The following is a 19,936-nucleotide window of genomic DNA, read 5'->3' as shown; positions in this document are numbered from 1 at the left end:
CTTCCTCAGAGGTTCTTAAGCAGAGGTTGGATGGCCATCTGTCATGTATGATCTAGTTGAGATTTCTGCATTGCAGGGGGGTTGGACTAGATGACCCATTGGCCCCCTTCCAACTCTACACTTCTATGATTCTATGAAAGCATCCTCAGACAATCAATATAATTGTAATATCTGGTTAAATCAATGTGCTGGATTGCTTCCATAATGGTTGAATTTCTGCCCACAGCAATCTGTAAATTTTCCAGTCTCCTGACTAATATACTTTAGCTAATTGTTTGCATTTCAGTGTAACTCTTAAGGTAACATTTCTCTCTGGGAATTGCACTTGAATATTTTTTAAATAGCTTAAATAGTATGTACAGCATCTTGTGGATTAAGCTACTCAATAAATTTATAGTCAATACATACTGTATAACCCAATATTTTCCTTTACCAACTATATAAACTCTAGTGTCCCCCTCTACCCCACTAGTCTTTAGTCCCCAGTTTGACAAGTCTGACCACAAAGCATAAATCTGTACAATGCCTTGAAGGTTGTGTTTGTGTGCGTGTGTGTGTGTGTTATAGCCTGCTTTATAAATGGTTTAGGAAATGGGCTACAAGATTGCAAACAGATTATGAAAAATGGTCTTATTTTCTGGAGTTAGGAACAAGATGAATCCCCCCATTCCTTGCACTTAAATAGGAGCATCAAGTAAAAACTAAAAGGTTTTTACATTGCACAGTCTAATAACTGAGATTTTTGACTGTCTGAAAAAGGTCCTTTCTCCAACATTGTTGATTTCTTGACTGATTAATGCTTGGACTTTCAAAATAAATCACATCGCTCCAGCATAATGGCCTATGAAACGCATTTCTTTTTAGACAGGAGTCTCTTGTTTTGACACTGGATTTGGATTCCAAAGACTTTCCTGGGTTGTTTCCACATTTTCTTTTTTTAAGAGAGCGCCATGGTCCTCATGCCTTGTCTATGGGCTTCCCAGAGGCATTTGGTTGAACAGAATCCTGTTCTAGATGAGCTTTGGTCTATTCCAACAGCGCTCTTCCTATGTTCTGATTTTATCACAGTGAGCAATAGTTGTAACATTTTCCGTTCAGCCTAACTTTCTTTAAAGTGATCACAAAAGGAAGGTTGGTCACCAATTTGTTTAACAGTATAATTAATCTATAAATAAGTTTCTGCACTTACTCTATAATTTGCAGCCCTGAATTGGGTTCTTCACAAATCACATCTATGCATCTATGAAAAATGGTGGTGAGTCTCAAATTAAAAAGGGTGGTTCTTGCTTCTATCTTTGACCTCTTTACTGCTTCCCGTTGACACAAAGGGGAAAAAAGGCTAAATGACTTTTCAAATTAAGGCAGCAATAATTAACTACTGGCATTGTTTGTGATTTTCCGATTCTGCGAGCTAATGAGAGAGAAATTAGTGCTTAGCAGCAGGAGTTTCTGATAGTCAGTGCCAAATGTTAAATGTGCCAACAAGTTAATTTTGGTTTTAAGTACTTCACTTAAGTCTTTTTGAACAAGGAATTGGAATAGAGATTGTATGGATGTTGCGCATATGCTACCTTTGATTTATGGAGACATTGTATTATGCGATACATCCCATCCAGCATTGAAGGAATAACATTAATGCATAAAATACAGAAATCCAGTTGATTCAGTGGGACAGTTGAAACATAACCACAAACCATGGTTTGTGGTTACAAGAGAGGATCTATTGTAGGCCACTATAATCTGGTTTTACTGCCGATCACCATTTCGAAAGAATTATTTAACACAGCTAAATCTGCAACACTAGTCTTTACATAGCACCTGTCATTCTAAAACTCCCAAGGTTTTAGAGTGAAAGATGCTATACCCAGCAATTGCTTCTGAAAGCATAGGAAGGCAGTGGTTATAAATCCACAGATGGCCGAATTAAGCAGTTGAATATAAGAAAGGTCCTCCGTCTAATCAGAATGGTAAAAGAAGTCCACTAGGTTTTGTCGCTTTTGTTCATTATTCATTAGACATCTGTGGAACGGTCCTTCCATTGTAGTGTTAGAAAGAACCATCCCAACGAAGCCAGCCTGGTTCTGCCCACATTTTTAAATATGTTTTATTGACTTGGCGGACCTTTAAATTGTTATGGCTCTCTTGAGACATCCCCATTATAATTAAGGCCCTTAACAAAAGCTGACTACCATGTTGGTGTGAATTCAGACCCGTGTACAAACCATTATATGACATTCCACTGACCTTGTACATACAGTCTCTTAACAGCTCATCCTGTACTGTTGTTTTTGGCAAGTTCACTATGCCATACAATAAATCACAGAAAGGGAGAAAGGAAGAGCTTTCTGGCCTCGTGTTGTACAGCCTGGTGTAACGTTAGACTATAGAAGGCTTTTCTGTTTTTAGACATCCTTTTACTAACCTAACATTCATAATTTATTATTTCACTGTAAAATTCTTGCAATACTATACCAAAAGTAGTGCTTCCCTTTAATTAAGTGCTCTCAGTAGGAAAAACGTGAAACTGATGTGCAAAACATATCACTACACAATGATTGATAGTGATTACTTCTTTATGAACCCAGCCTGAGGGTCTGAACTTCCTGATGGATAAAATAGGCCATGGGGCTACTTCCTGAGATTGCCTAGTGGGGATCAGTCAGCCTTAGTAATATCTGAGGAATTTCTAAGGCACAATCAGGAGAGTTTTAGAATTTAAAAAAAAACTGTGATGAACTGTGTTTTTGCATTGATAGTTTCTTGTGCAATTCCTCATTGTAGAGATTTTATTACAAATAATAGTAAGCATTGTACAATACTGAAGTCTTTGCTCCTCTATGAATTCTTCTTCACACTCTTCCTTTTTCTTAATCCTGAAATATCAGGTCTGGAACATGTGGCAAGCAAAATAATAAAGAGCCTCCTGTAAAAACCATGCAGTGTTCAGCCAAAGATTCTTATTGATTATTAACTAATATGCAAGGAAATAACAAATAATATTTGTTTGTCCAGTAAGAATCTTTGGAGATCCTTTGAAAGATTAAACACAGCCTTTCATTTAAATGTGCTTTATCTGTAAAGCGCTGTGCTCGTTTTTCATGACGTGTTTCCCAGAGTTATTAACAGTTCACAGCTTCACATGTTTTTATGCTCTTCTCGTTGGTGTGATTATTCATTATTTATGTCTGGTCTTTTGTTTTTTTACCCTAGATTTGGTCCCGGACTAGTTATCTATTGGTATGGCTTTATCGAAGAGTTGGACTGTCATCGCAACCGTGGTATCTTGCTCAAAGACTGCTTCCCTACAGACATAGTTACTCTTTGAGACTTTCCATGGGGGTGGAAGAAAAAAATTAGAGGAAAAGGCGAATCCGGAAGCAATTTTACTTTCCTGCAGTATAAACTACTGGCAACATCTGCCCTGAACTTCAGGTGAACTCTTCCAGCCCAGGATCACACTACTACTACTTTAGACAAACACATCAAGAGTTTCTGCTTTACTTCAACCCTCTGCTGATGCGAGCAGCCAAAAAATACAGACACAGCCCAAACATTATCAGCATTTCTGTCTCTGTCAAACAGTTTATAGATAGCCGTAATCTTTCTTCCTTCCGGATGGCTTCTCCTTGCACTTTGAACAAAAGAAGAAATGTGGAGGCTGAAAGGTGTGGCTTTCAGTTTTTCCTCCCAGTTATGAAGTCACTTTAAAAAATGTCTTCTGTCACACAAGCCTCTTTTCTGGTTAAATGTTAAAAACCTAGCTAACACAAACTTAAGTATTCCGTTCTTAAATGGTCACGTTGTGCTAAGCTACTACAAGCTCGTATAGGTTAGGGAAGCGAGTCATCTGGCAATGTATTCTTTTAACTCTGAACTTCCAGGGTTTCTGGGCACAAAGCCAGACAGTTGACCCTTTTAATGTAAATTTTAATTACTGGTATTTATCTCATTTCATGCTGTTAAAAGCCATAGCATAATTGTAGAAATGCTATTCTCTCTTACAAAAAAATGTTTCATTTGTCCGATCCTGAAATTAAAAGTCCAGAAATATTTATAGTATATATTAAGTTGTAATGGGCATTTTAATATTTTGGAATAAAGTGGGCATTGTTAGAGCTTGAGTCTTAGCCTGGAAATCTGTGTTAGAAAGATATTTTCGGTAACAGTAAGAAGGCAAAGATTTTATTTGGACATGCTGTGGAGATGACTGAGAATCAGAGCTATGTACCTGATACATTACCCTTGGATATGAATTCAATACCTAATGGTCATGCTCACAAGCATATAAAACTATTCAAGCTATAGCAACCCTAAATGGATGCCTTCTGCACTCCCATAGCCTATTTGCATCATCCAACAAGTACTCAAAGCCGATCATGGATATTCCACTTTCATGGCAGAAGGAAATGGAAGAAATATAATTATCACTGCTTTTTATACTCTTTTGATAAGCTATTATAAGCCTGTTTCCATTGCTTCAGAAACTGGTCCTACCCACATTCATATTACTGTATATATTTTCTGCCAGTCATTAACATTCTCATATCTTTATATACTAATCTCAGCAAGGAAAGACAACATTCTGCTTACACATTCATTTATTTGTTAACCACAATTATACCTTCCCCTTAAGCAAAAAAGATCTCAGAGCATCTTACAAAAATCATTCCTAAAACACACTCTGTCCTCAGACTCACAAACTAAAAAGACATAACACACAAGAAAAAAGGAATGATAGGGAGGCGGAAAATGCAAGCTCCAGCACAAGTTCTTACAATTACAGCCAGCAGTGGTAGTGGCAGTTCTGGCTGTGGGGAATTGAATATGAATCTCTGTGACCCACATGTGGTGGGGGGGGGGGGGCTAAAGAAAATGGCTGGGTTCAAAAATGCCTGGATTCAAAACACCAGGCTTTGCATACTCTCCTGCAGAGGCAGAGCCCCAGTAGCAGAGATTAAACTCACAAAAGTTAAGCAGTGATATAGTGTTAGGAATATAGGTTGCTAAAACTTTTTAACCAGTTCAATTGCACGCAGCAGCTAACCTCTTTCTACGCCTCTTGCTATGAGCAGGCCACACACAGAAGTAAGTTTAAAATGCTTTACTTGCAGGTTCAAGGTATCAGCCATGCATTGTTCCATGCAGCAGCAATGATAATGCAGGCAGAACACTCTTGAATAGAAAATACAGCAGGACAACTTCGGTTATGCATTCTAAGCGTAGAGCTAGCTTAAGCATGTCCATCCGGGTTGATTACATGATGAAGAGATAGAGAGATAAAGGAAGAGGAAAGAAGCTTCACTTCCTTTCCAGAGGAGAGGGGGTATGATCAAACTGAGTCTATCTAGCAATATAACTCTATGATCCTTAACCCCTTAATGCACCAACTAGCAGCCATGCATAGTTATGTTTGACTGCAATCTCCCACACTGGCTGCCTTTCCCTTTATAAGAGCAATCCTTCCCCTGAAATACTTCACGCACACACCCTGATCAGATCCAGGAACAGAGCTTGTGAGACATCTTGGCCAAAAGGGCAGAGCAAATCCTGAAGTTACCTTTTCCCCAGAGTTCGCTCAGTTTTGCTGCTCTTTAAAATGAAAATAGGAAAATCTCATTGTATTAAAAGAAATAACATTGTTTCCTCCGGCCCCCTCCATCATCCATTTCCAGCAGAAGTATCTCAGAGTTTTTCCTAGAGTAGACCATAGCTTGCCTATTTTGCAGAGGACCCTGTAGTTTTTGAGGTATGTTTCTTTGAAATATTAAACTTTCAGCAAGACCTTATTTCAAGCAGTGTAACTCATTTATGTTTAACATACTGCAACAAGCTTGTAGGTTTGCTTGCACATAAAAGATGGCAGAAGAAATCTGTAGTGTGTAACTTATTGGTGCTACACAGAAGTAATATTCAGGGTGTTATTGCCTGGTGTACATAAAACTTGTTCAAAAGGTGAAAATAAAATAGTATTCCAGCATTATTCCCTTGCAGAACTTAAGATGGGGGTTGTCTAAATGAGGTGGGGTGTGGGGTTTAAGGGTAAAACTGGATTTGCTTGAGGTGGTACAGCTGCATTCTGTTGTGTGAAGTAATCTGCAACAACAGCCTTTATAAGATGGCTTAGTAGTTCTCTCTCTCCCTCTCTTTGGAATAAATTAAATTTATCTGCACAGATGTTGAAAATCCTGCTCAAGCCCCATCTAATCTTTGTTTTGTTTGAATTTTACATTAAATTATGTTAAGGAAAGATAAATAAACGAGGTGCTTGTATCTTAGTATTTATACCCCTCCATAACGTTGTTACATAACAGGTTGGCAGGCTATATTGGTGTCTTCAATCAAAGTTTTTGACTTTATTTAGAAATGAGCCCATATAATCATTTTAAAAATAGCATGAAGCAAGTCATAAAGACTCGCTGTCGAACTGCGCTAATTCTCCTTCCATAGGCTTACCATCAGCAAAATTATTTTAAAAACTGATAAATTAAAAATGGTGCTCTATTGCAAATTAATAATGTATGTGTATTTTTCCTTATCAAATATACACATCAATTATAAGTGGGTTTTTTAAAACAAAAACAAAAAAACCTATTGCATTTTTTTTACAATGCTATAGTCATTAGAACCTTAACATTACAGCCAAATCCAGTTTTATGGAGAGAGTATTCTGCAGAATGTGCTAATGAATTATGCCAAGCAAGAAAACAGAAGTGGGCATAAAACTGAATGATGTTCTCACTGGCATATATAGACTTACCAAGCATCTGCTCTTACAAACACTGTAAAAAGGCCTTTCCCCAAGCCATAGAAACTGCTGCATTTGTGTGCAATGAGTTCAATATGGAGATAAAAGGAAAATCTTTGGTTCATCAATAATGAGACATGGACACACATGGGCTCATTCTCAGTTGCCAGAGGCTCAGCTAATTACCTTTCTGTTACTCTTGGGAGTGGGAGATCTTCCTAAAATGGAGAGGGAAGTGGAGTTAAAATTAAGTAGAGGGGGGGGATATAGTGATGATGAGGGACTTCTTCGGTTCAGATTAAGACTCAGAATTCTCAGTGGCATAATGAAGTTTTCTCTCAACAAACTGGTAAGAGTGGGGAGAAACCTTCGACTCACCAAGCAAGCCTTGTGTCTGAGTAGGGATCCTCTGCAATTTGAATGCAGGGCTCCCTAGTCAAAACCAAACACCCTAATTACACAGGAGTCACCAGTGTTGCACCCGCAAGTGGCAGCGTGCCCACCAGTACCTCCAATGGCAGCTGCAAAAGTTCTCAGTAGACATTCCCTTAGGAATCCACAATGCATGAGAGTTTATTTGCTCCTCCTGTTGTGTCACTGTTTGACACGCTCAGCCTCTCCTGCAGTGAACACACACCCATAAAAATGCCCACATTTCATTGGGTGCCAGAATTGGACACCCACCTTCCCATTCATTCTGAACAGAGGAGAGGTTCAAATACCTTATGTGGCTGCTGTACAGTCAAACCTCGGTTGTCGAACGTAATCCATTCCGGAAGCCCGTTTGGCTTCCGAAATGTTCAACAACCAAGGCGTGGCTTCCAATTGTTTGCAGGAACTTCCTGCACTCAAGCAGAAGTTGTGTCGAACATTCGGCTTCCAAAAAACATTCGAAAACTGGAGCATTTACTTCTGGGTTTTCGGCGTTTGGGAGCCCAAAACATTCCAAAATGTAGGCGTTTGGGATCCAAGGTTTGACTGTAGTTGTATTTTTTTCCCATTGATGAGGTAGATGGTTGGGAATGTACATGCATCATTTTGTGGCCCTGTCTCTTTTTCTGCTCATCCAGAAGTTTGCAGAATATAAAGCTATAGTTATGCACACACATCTCCCAGTTGATGGTGTTGTGTTTTACACCTCCTAGGTAATTTTTCATTTAAATGTGGTTTATAAATGATTTTAATAAATAGGAAGAATGAAAATCTTGAATCAGTGTCAGCTTTTGGGATTCCGAGAAGATAATCAAAATTGCAAGACCAGCCCTCCTCCATCTGTGCTGACTGTTAGCAAAATGATGCTGGGAGTTGCCCTACTGCTATTCTGGAAGCCAAAGGAAAGGATTAAAATCTATTCATTCTTTTACTTATGTCAATGAATGAATGCCAAAAATAAATGTGCAAAGGATGCTAGAAGATAGAGAGTGTGAAGGAAGAGCTCCAGGATGTTCTTTATTTTGGATACATATTGATTGATGCAGGAATCCATACGAGCTCCAGAAGATTGACCTACCCCATTGACCTAAATGGGAAGAAACCCCGTACACACTAGACAATGTGCAGATATTATAGTCTCCACCATAGAGGTGAATGTAGTAGCATTTCTGAGAGGCTACATTTGCAAGCTCTCAACACACATGAAAACACTGGTTTGGGGATCACCAAACTGAATGGTTCACTCTGAATCATATTAAGCCAATGTTGTTTATTCACTTCCCCATAGTTTATTCTTTGTGCATTAACTTACAACACTTGTCTTCCTGGGACAAATTCTACCACACATATAAGAGTCTTTGTGATGCAACAGCCAAATCTCCTACATATCTGTTCAACAGAGGCCCATGGTTCAGCCTAGAATGCTTTTTTTTAACAAAAAAAACATTTTATTAAATTTTCCAATTACAAACCAATTATATCTTAACAATTATTTCAAATTATACAAATACAGTACATATCAATTAAACCAAATATTATGCCAAATTATTAAAAAAAATGACTCCCCATGCTTCAAAATCTTGAGATTCTGAGTAACGATACTCACTGCCATCCTACTCCATATTTCAAAATCTTATCATTATAATCCATTATACAGTAGTCCCGATCTTTTCCCAGCAATTGTTCTAGTTGTTATCTTCCTCTTTTATCGCCTAAGATGAGGCTAGAGGAGACATGACCAGTGCTTTTTTTCTGGGGGGGGCGCAGGGGTCCGCATTCCCCGAAACATTTTGTGAATCTAAGTTTGGTCTCATTGAGGGCCAGTATTTCAATATGAGTAGGAAAATGAGAGTACCCCTAAACATTTTTTTTGGGGGGGGGAGCACTGGCTGTAGCATCTTATGCCTGTAAATGATGTGCATTGTTTGGAGAAATTAAGTACACGGGCCAAAAAGGTTTGGATGGCTGAGAACCAGTGCTTTTTTCTGGGGGGATGCCGGGGTATGCAACCCCTAAACTTTTTTGTGAATCTTTGTACTTTTGTCCATTCAGTCACTGTACAGTACCTTGGGTCACAAACACTTCGAATTACAGACTCCGCTAACCTGGAAGTAGTACCTCGGGTTAAGAACTTTACCTCAGGATGAGAACAGAAATCGCATGCCAGCAGCACGGTGGCAGCGGGAGGCCCGATTAGCTAAAGTGATACCTCAAGTTAAGAACAGTTTCAGGTTAAGAACGGACCTCCGGAACGAATTAAGTTCGTAACCAGAGGTACCACTGTATTTATTTTTCCTGATTTGAACTATAAAATGGTGATTTTTCTTGAGTCAAAATGAGAGTACCCTTAAACATTTTTTTGGGGGGGGGGAGCACTGCTGAAAATTATGAACCAAAGAGCCCAGGGAAGAAAAGGGTTGTGAACTTGAGACTATATACTGTGACAGGAGGATTCTCTCAGTTGTGGCAATAAACCTACTGCAGGCATCTGATCTGGCAACCCTAACTAAAGGCAATGCCTTTCTGTTGGAAACATGTAGCAGCTAAATTTCACATAACAATTTGAACTAATCAGTCAAATCTTTGGCAGCAAGTTTCTAGTTTCTCTCCCGTGATGCCCTTCCATCACCCTGACAAAAAATGTGTCACCGGCACCCATTGTACTGGGTAGAGCAACATGCTTAGGAGAGCTGTAGGCCCTTGTCTGTATTCTTGTGTTTTGAAATTAGGCTCCAGAATGGGTTAGCTTGATCCATATTGCTAAGGGCAGAGAGCTATCCTGCAAATCACTGGTCTTCTGCCTGTAGGTAGGGAGCCACTAGTGGGTCACAGCCTGATTCAAAGTGGGTCACAACAGGAGCACTACCTCCATGCAAATATATGGTTAAAAAAAAATATTCGAAATGCATCCCCAAATACATTTTTGGGTTAAAAGTGGGTTGAAGATACCTGCTGTAAATGCAATCATCTACACTGTAGATTCTCATTCCAGTTAACTTGCTCAGAAGTAGCCGGTGGGTAGGCTTGTGCCAGCCTTGGCTTTTTGGAACTGCTGTGGGGAAAGAACAAAAAAAAAATGGTATGCAGAAATGTTAACTGAGATGGCTAAGAGTGAGTGGTGCTTGGCAGCAAATCTACGCTTTATAGGGGAGCTATCTAGTACGATCTTTATAAAACAGGCCTTCTTGGGTTAAGGAAAGGTCACATGCTACACAAAGTTTGGAGGCACAGGGTGTATTACTCAAGGCTTTCCCTCCTGTGTATAGTAAACATTATTTGAACCCTTATTATTAAGACCATGCCAGAATTCAAAAGATTAAATAAGGAAGATGCAATTATGAGCTAAATAATAAACAGAGCAGATTCGGTTCCTGTTGCATTTTTTGCTTTCCTGCCATTGTTTAATATATGGCTTTTATACAAAGAGCAGCTTAGGTCAGCTACTATAAATTATGCTTTTAGTACAATGGTAATCCAGTAAAATTATTTCAAAGCTTGATCAAAGAGATTCAAAAGTGCCCTCTAAACTTTTCCATATTACAGGGGGTGGAGACTCATTTTGAAGCCTTAACTGTTTCAGTTTGGTCCAATAATTTTTTGTGCAATCCTGACAATATTGAAAGGTATGCCCTACATTTGGAAATACATGATCTGGGCAGATTTATTTGAGGCCTATGGGGAACTTATACCAGCTGATGCTTTTAAAGACACTCATTAAGACTCCTGTCTTAAGGCAATCATCACACTAGAAGTGCTGATCCGTGTTTACTCTTACAGGAACGAGACTGTGTGAAGCTCGGACTCACATACTTCTATCTCCCCTCTCCTCTCCCAGTTTGGCTGTACTGAAGGAGAAAAGATTGAGACTGTGGAGTGTGCAAGCATTTTTGCAAAGCCAAATCATGCTTTACATTCAAATGAGGCTATTACCGGTAAGTTGATGGAAAAATGGGAGGGAAAATAATGTTAATTGCAACATAATAAGAATGTAATAGGCATTAGTTTATTGTGTTTAATTTATTTATTTCATTAAAATTATAGACTGCTTGGTTGTAGGGGGGAAAACCTCAAAGTTGTTTACAAAAAGATAAAACAAGAAAATTATCAAGAAGAAATTGCAACCATTTAAAACATCCAAAAAGTTAAAGTATTAAATCGGGTTGAAAGTCACATCAGCTTTCTAAGCACCTGGGTAGGCTTCTTTAAACAAGAATGTTTTTCCGCAGTTGCGGAAAAGAATACAGCGAATGCAGCTGCTTGATATTTAATAAAACAACTGTAAGCAACCATTTCTCAAACAACACTCTATCATAGCAAACCAATGCAGATCGGGGGCAACACTATGCAAAAATACACACACTCAGTTCTCAGTGACTGGAGGTGGCATGGCTCCAGAATCAAGCAGTGATCAAGATTCCAGAAGCTGCAGAGTCACTAGCTAAGGAACCATATTCTGAGCCTAGTGACCAGAGGGCTACTACATCAGAGGCACCTTGGACCAGATCCCACCGCACTCAGGTTTCTCAAGTACCTTCCTCTGAGCCTCAGGTGTGCCTCCCAGCCTACATTGTGATTCCAGCAGTGCAAGGACACAAGAGCTCGGGTAGCATAGACCTGCCCATCAACAGACCAGAGGCTTGGTCCTTTAAGGACTGCAGTTCTCACTAATGAGAGGAGGACGCTAGGAGAGGTGGACTGGAGGCAGAGGTTGAAAAGGCATTTGACCTTTAGCCTTTGTTTGGGTGAGTTGCTCACTCAGAACTGTCTGTGGTACTGGAACAGGGCAGAGGCAAGGACATGGTGTTTGGTGCTGCTTCACCAGCACTTTCCCTGCAGGCAAAGCAGTCGTCTCTCCCCACCCTATGGATCAACTTTCACAAGTGGGTGGGACCACCCACCCATCAATCACTGGGTGGCATGATGACATCCAATGATTGGCAGGTGGGTAGCCTCACCCATGTCGAAGTTGGCCTGCAGGAAGGGGGTGAGATATGGATTTGGCCCACCAGGAGAGGGGGGGTGTTCCTGCTAGAGATCAATTAATTTTTATTGAAAACTAGAAATTTATAGAATGGACCTGAAATAGATTTGGAACTTGCTGCCAAGGAGTGTGGTGCTGTCTCCTTCTTTGGAGGTCTTTAAGCAGAGGCTTGACAGCCATCTGTCAGGAATGCTTTGATGGTGTTTCCTGCTTGGCAGGAGGTTGGACTGGATGGCCCTTGTGGTCTCTCCCAACTCTATGATTCTATGGAAAGTTAGCTCCTTTCTCTGGTGGCTGAAGCCTTGAGCTGTTGTAATAAGCAATAATATCTATTTCCTATAAGTGTTTGCTGGAAGTGTTTGAGTTTTGCATGTTAATTTATCACAAACTGCAATCCCATATCCTGCTTTATAACATGAGATAGGGTAGTTCTGTTTAGGCCACCCTTTGGGGTGCAACCGAGCCAAAGTTAAACTTGTTACGCACCATTGGTAGTCATTTGAGAGAGTTAACAATGTACTTAACCCTCTTGAAAACAGTATCAGAAAATTAATGTGTTTTATTTACTTAGTCAAATGAGGGACAGTTTACTATATATGGAATATGTCAAAGTGGTTTGCAATTAGGAGTCAAGGATTCTAAATCAGCAAGGAGTCAAGGACTCTAGAACATACTGCAGGTTCAATGCATATATACAAATTATATAAGTAGTCAACAAATCTAATTATTTAATAAATACTCGTATTTACAATTGCAAATGTAAAAACCGGAATTTAAAGATATATATACTCAGGCTATAAAATTATACAAATAACAAGCAGTACTATCCAGAGATCCAGAGATCAATCGTCAAAAAATACTGTTTTTCAGTGTCTAAAACATGCTACAGATAATAATAATAATAATAATAATAATAATAATAATAATAATAACTTATTAATTAAATTAATTAAATACCCTTCATCTGCAGATCTCAGGGCAGTTCACAACATAATTACAATATGCAAAACACATAATAAAAATAAGAACAGAAGCAAACTAATAACCCACCCTCCCACAACACATTTAAATGGGATGTCAATCTGCCAAAGGCCTGGTTGAAATGGAAAGGTTTTGCCTGGCGCCTAAAGGTGAAGGTGTCAGCTGAACCTCCCTGGGGAGAGCATTCCACAAATGGAGAGCTAGAGCTTCCCAGATGGCAAAGGGAGAACGTTCCAAAGAACACCTTTCCCAACATTGACCCACATAGTCATCAGGATCATTGGATGAGACTTGGTTGACTGGGCCTCAACTTGCAGTCTGCCAACTAGCAGCAACACAGAAGTGGTCCTTCTCCATGGTAACACCTATTTTATATCCAGTGTGGGGAACCTTTATCAGCCCAACAGCCACATTTTCTTCTGGACAATCTTCTGGCAACACATGCAAGTGGCAGGAGGAGCCAGAAGCAAAAGTGAGTGGAGCAGTTAATGTGAATTTTACCTTTGTGCAAGCGGTCGGTTTCTACACATACAGACACACCCCTCTATGTTCTCCATCCAAGTCAGCAAGAGGCATTCCAAGTTCAATAAAACTTTCCAGCCCAGCAAAAGTACTAAACGAGGGTTTGAAGCAAGACTAGTAAGGGGTGTGACCTGGGAGAAGTGTGGCCAAATCCCATGGGCCAGCTAGAAAGGCTTGGAGGGACATGAAGTGCATAGTTTAAATTTAAATTGTAATTTAAATTCTCATTGCTATTGATACAAAATACCTTTTGCTTTAGGGTCACCAATCTAAGCAATAGGAAGGGGAGGGGAGGGAAGAGGGAACAGAAGAGGAAGGGGAGGGAAGGGCAGGCTTGGAAGGCTGCATTGTACCCCTGGGTCTGAGATTCCCTGTTTCATATGTTAATAACAAGACTTTGAACATAACTCCATTACTAATAGGTAGACAGTGCAGTTCATTGAAGACCAGTGTAATAGGTGTGGCCAGATCCCCCAGTCTGTACCCTCCCTAGCCACCAAATTCTGCACTAGCTACAGCTCCCAAATCATGACCAAGGATTGTCCCACACAGAATGCCATGAGGTCACCAGTGCATGGAACACAGTGGCCAAGCTGTCCCTGTTCCAGAAAGGCTACTGTTGGCCTAGCAACCAAAGCTGGCCATGGGGGCTCCTCACCACTGAGGTAATTTGAACCTCTAATGGCAGTAGTATTATTCCAGGAGCACCCCCAAACTACTTTCTTTCTTTCTTTCTTTCAGAGGGGATGCAATCCTGTCTGCAGCAGATAAAAAAATTGATTCTCAGATCTGGCAACCACTCACCCCAGAGTCTCCATTACAGAGAAATGTGCATCATATGCATGTCTAATCAGAAATAGGCCACATGAGATTTAATGGCTCTTACTCCCATGTAAGCCTTCTTTTCTTATTCAAAGCAATGGGGCCTAAGTCTTTCATTTCGACTACGTTGCATCCTTTGCTACAGTCCCATTTCTAGTCACTCTTGGGCTAGATTTAGCCTCAGTCATCTGCTGTTATCTGCACCGACGCATGGACAGGGCATTGTGCAACCATGCCAAAACAAAACAAAGTGTCCAGGCAGGAGGACGGAGGGTATGTCAGACCACATCTACAAAGGCCACGCAACTCTGTCAGGGTGATTCCAGGCAGGCTGTTTAGAAATGCTGAAATGAAATGAAACTAAGTCAATTAAGTGATACCAACCGAGGTTCAGGGTTTAATTGAGGGCCTAAGGTGAAGCCAATGACCATTAACTCCAGTCGGTCATTAATTCACAAAGAAATATCCTTGGCTGAGGTTATTCCTATTATAACGCAGCTAAAGCACTTCCGCTTCTAGAAAAATAGTTTTGCTTTTTGCCCCTTGTGCTGATGGAGAGGGAGGAGGGAGTAATGTTGAGAGGAAAGTGGCCTGTGGCCTGGTTACTACTCTCCCGGAAAATGAATACACTTTGGCCAATCATATCGTATTTTTAGTTCACATGCTTGATGGCAGCAATAGAACTGCGTCTGTGCTCAGTCAAAATCTATTACCCATTGCATTTTTAATTAACATTTAACAATTAAATGACTTTAAATGACTTCTAACTCTGCAAACTTTTCTAATAAAATGAAAGTGTGACAGGATAAGTACTGCAAGTTCATGCCGTAAGATAAATTCTAATGGCGATAATGATTTGCGTGGTGCAGGTCCCTGCCATTAACATAAATCCTGGGTTATATACCAAAATCATTAAGCAAAAAATGCAAATCACACAAACTTCAATAAGATTAGAACTGTGAGTGATTAGTTTGGCTAATCAACCAAAGAAAATGCCTTCTTGGTGCTATTTTAAGTCTGTTAAAGCTCACGTTGGAAACTCTGCATGGTTTCTAATGACCTGATGGCTTTCGTGGCATCATTTTGTAACCCTCTCTCTACTAGAAGGCTGGCACATGATTTGTTTCCTGTGTTTCATTCCTTGCCTACTTGTAGACTGCAATTGTATGGAATATTTAATATTCCATACTAATAGTGTTAAGGGTAGAAAGCATAACAACCCTATTCCTATGAGACACTGCAAAGACATATGACAAGGCTGTATACCTAGCCTGTGGAGAAGTGACGCTTGAAAAGTGGGGAAGATCAAAGAAATAAAATGGAAGGCCCCCCTCCCTGATGATTATAACAAAGCCAATCTCCCATCTGCCTTTCCAGCCCTTGTTAATTGTGTTTATGCATGCATATATATATATATATATATAGGCAGAAAAGAGCAGCAGCCTGGGGATTTGTCTCAGAGCAGGTGTTCTGTGTCTAAGAAGTTGTTCAGGAGTAGCATGGAGTTGTTTCTGTGAATTGTCTGAAAACACCAGCAGAGGGCAGGAGGCAAGAATTCTACAAGCAAGCTGGTCTTTGACTTCTAAAACTAATTTTATTGACGTTAAGATCCTAAGTTGTTTATTCTGCAGTATCCCCACTGTTTTTGTTGGGGCTATTTAAAAAAGACACTTTGGTTATTCAAGGCTAGCCTCCCATCCAACTCTGTGAAATATCTCAACGTAAATGTTTTTTTTCAAACACTTCAGAACACAGTTATATGTCTCTTGGAACAAACTATGTACAGGCAGCGACCGTTTCAGGCACATCCAATATGTGTTTGACCATGCACCTACCACGTTGAATCTGGAAGTGACCCCCCAAACAAGGGCAGGGTGGGGGGCATAATGGGGTGTTTGCAGGCTTTTTCAATGGTGTTTTAAATATACGCAATTTCACTTACATGCGCAGTACCTTGGAACATAACCCCTGCGTAAATTGGGAGTTGCCTGTAGTGGCTTTAGAAAACAAATGATTCAATCTCAGGGAATTTTTGATGTCAATTCTTCACAGGGTTAGCTCACAGAGTCTTTGTGACATTTTAGCAAATGTTATCAATGAAGAGAAAGAGCACTGGAAATCACTTTGATACGATGAGGTCCTACAAGTCAGATTGCCCTAAGGTATGTGCACAACAATATGTATCTGAGCACATCACAAGAACTATGCTGGCCAGAGGAATGCCAGCTACAATTGGGAATAAGAACGGGGGCTGTCAGTCAGATGCTCCAGAGGCTTCTGCTAGACAGGAATGATCTCTGCTGGTTCCTCATCCATGTATACAACAGACAGAAATCATGGCGGAATTCTCATCGCATTGTGGAATCCCTAAAAATGCCTTCTGGGGTGGAATCCCATGAAAATGCTTCCTTTGGGACACTTCCCATGTTGCTATGTTAGACTCAAGGCAATGAAAGAACAACTTGAGAAGCGGCCATACAGATGAGCATAACATTTCAATTATCATTAGTATCTTAAATCTTTAAGTCCCCTGCTGTGGGACTCTCCTAGAATCATTGGCTGAATAATTTGAGCTTGGCAACTCTATCCGCAAACCAGGAAAATTGGAACATTTGGATTTAGACTAATTTAATCCCACTGAAGTCAATGGTCACATGGAATCAATGGTGCTAAATGAGCTGGAGTCTGTGCACTGTGTCTTAATCGGTTTTAGATTGCAGTCTTACAGCACAATCAAGTGAACATTAGGCACACTTAAGTCCTGTTGGAATTAGCGGGATTTGAGTGGGCCTAAATTTCTCTGGACTGTACCCTTAGGGTCTAATCTTTCTATTACTTTACATAATAGGGTTGCTTGTCTTGAAGACTTCTGAAAGAGATGAAAGGTGCTGACTTAGCTTCTGAGCCACGTTGTTCCTCCCGCTTAGCCAACTCATACCTGTGGAGTGGTGTTGTATATCAGTACAGCCTGGGCAGGGAAGGTGGTCCCTTGAGGCATTGTGATTAATAGGTGCATATAAGCACTGTATTATGGTTATAAACTCATCAATATATGGTTATAAAATATAGTTATAAGCAGTCCCCTGATCTTTCGGACTCTCTAATAATATAACAATTGATCAGCCATTTGTTAAAAACATTAAGTGTTCATTAGATCTTCATAAATGAAAAATTTAAAAGGTGTCTGTAACAGTTTCAGAAGAGATAAATATTTATTATATGCTATAAAGACCCATAATAATGAACCTCGTGACATGCTTCAAGAGATCACAAGTGTTTTAATGTCAACATTTGGCTTGGTTTTCTAGTGATCCCTTATTAGAATCTCGTATTCGTTGGTTTAATTCCAGAACAAATCAACTAGGGCAGTGGACATTGTGGTCAGAAGAGGTGGGATGAAGAATAAGGAAAGTTTAGATGGGAGGCTGGAGAGAGAGAGAGAGAGAGAGAGAGAGAGAGAGAGAGAGAGAGAGAGAGAGAACAATGTATACCTTGCTGTGATTCAAACTCTCACATTCTGAATGAGCTCGTAAACAGTACTAGCTTGGCTTAAACGCAAGATATCGGTAGTATCTTAGCAACTTTCCCAGAACTGTTTCTGGGAAAACTGGGGATTTTGAGGGCTAGGATTTTACAACCATCAAAAGTTGGTGGGGGAGAGTCAAATCTCAACACCCAGGAAACATCCGTGCCTGCTCTCTGTCCGTTCAGGTCCTCGTCTCTGATCCCACTAAAGCAGCAGCCACATAAAAACAACTTAAGTAATTCTAGGAAAGCCTGACCCACAGCCTGGCCCCCTTCTGCTTAGATAGCTGGCATCTCTTCAGGTTCAGGATTTGGAGTTTAGTGGTTGGGATGAGAAGAAGGAACACTCATGGGAAAACATCAGGACAGGCAATGATGGCACTGCATCATAGAATCATAGAGTTGGAAGAGACCACAAGAGCCATCCAGTCCAACCCCCTGCCGAGCAGGAAACACCATCAAAGCATTCTTGACATATGCCTGTCAAGCCTCTGCTTAAAGACCTCCAAAGAAGGAGACTCCACCACACTCCTTGGTAGCAAATTCCACTGCCGAACAGCTCTTACTGTCAGGAAGTTCTTCCTAATGTTTAGGTGGAATCTTCTTTCTTGTAGTTTGAATCCATTGCTCCGTATCCGCTTCTCTGGAGCAGCAGAAAAACAACCTTTCTCCCTCCTCTATATGACATCCTTTTATATATTTGAACATGGCTATCATATCACCCCTTAACCTTCTCTTCTCCAAGCTAAACATACCCAGCTCCCTAAGCCGTTCCTCATAAGGCATCGTTTCCAGGCCTTTGACCATTTTGGTTGCCCTCTTCTGGACACGTTCCAGCTTGTCAGTATCCTTCTTGAACTGTGGTGCCCAGAACTGGACACAGTATTCCAGGTGAGGTCTGACCAGAGCAGAATACAGTGGTACTATTACTTCCCTTGATCTAGATGCTATACTCCTATTGATGCAGCCCAGAATTGCATTGGCTTTTTTAGCTGCTGCATCAGATCTGCTTAAGGGAGAAAGTACATTAGGCTCCTTCCTAAGTTGTCGTCTACAGCAGCTTGTGAGAGGAGAGAGGAGACTGAAGGGCCTCTCCAGTAGCTCTGCTGAAAAAGCACAATTTTTTTGATCCTCTGAAAAATATTCCTTTGCTTCTGTTCACTAAGTGTCTGAGCTTGTTCCCCCCCCCCGATATTCTCCCCCCCCCTTTGTTTCATGTCTCTTAGATTGTAAACCTGAGGCTAGTGATTGTCTTCCCACTGATATCAGTAATCTGTCTTTTTTGGCAGAAAAGCAGCATAAAAATGCCAGTCATCTCATTGTCATTGTCATCACAACCATCTATTGGACCCACCTTTTGACCTCTTGCATCCCTCTTGCATCCCAGATTCATCCTGGCTAACCTATATTGTTTTTGCTTCTTTTAAGGTAAAGGTAAAGGGACCCCTGACCATTAGGTCCAGTCATGGATGACTCTGGGGTTGCAGCGCTCATCTCGCTTTACTGGCCGAAGGAGTAGGCGTACAGCTTCCGGGCCATGTGGCCAGCATGACTAAGCCACTTCTGGCGAACCAGAGCAGCGCACGGAAACACCGTTTACGTTCCCGCTGTAGCGGTACCTATTTATCTACTTGCACTTTGACGTGCTTTTGAACTGCTAGGTTGGCAGGAGCAGGGACCGAGCAACGGGAGCTCACCCCGTCACGGGGATTTGAACTGCCAACCTTCTGATTGGCAAGCCCTAGTCTCAGTAGTTTAACCCACAGTGCCACCCGCGTCCCTCTTTTAAGGTACTCCTTTTAAAAAAAAGTTTTGATCTTTTTGAAGAGCACACACACACACCTTTGGGTCAGCCACGCCGGGCAGGTGAGGAAGGAACTGAATGGAAATGGTTGCGTGAAATTATCAAAATACCGAGAAGGGATAGG

General features: G+C 40.7%; 1 protein-coding gene across 3 annotated transcripts in view; it reads left to right on the top strand.

Moving 5' to 3' along the window:
* CDIN1 (CDAN1 interacting nuclease 1) overlaps window positions 1–4,115 on the top strand; it is a 120,569-nt gene extending 116,454 nt beyond the window's left edge. For all 3 annotated transcript variants that reach the window (XM_035110485.3, XM_035110456.3, XM_088671281.1), the window contains one exon: window positions 3,211–4,115. In XM_035110485.3, the coding sequence (XP_034966376.3) occupies window positions 3,211–3,325 (115 nt within the window). In that variant the 3' untranslated portion in view covers window positions 3,326–4,115. The remainder of the gene's footprint in view (window positions 1–3,210) is intronic.
* Window positions 4,116–19,936: the final 15,821 nt, after the last annotated feature.

Source organism: Zootoca vivipara, chromosome 1 (assembly GCF_965207765.1).
Source record: "Zootoca vivipara chromosome 1, rZooViv2.hap1.1, whole genome shotgun sequence".
Lineage (NCBI taxonomy): Eukaryota > Metazoa > Chordata > Lepidosauria > Squamata > Lacertidae > Zootoca > Zootoca vivipara.
The sequence above is the reverse complement of the archived record's forward strand: the minus strand, read 5'-3'. Positions and strand labels throughout refer to the sequence as shown.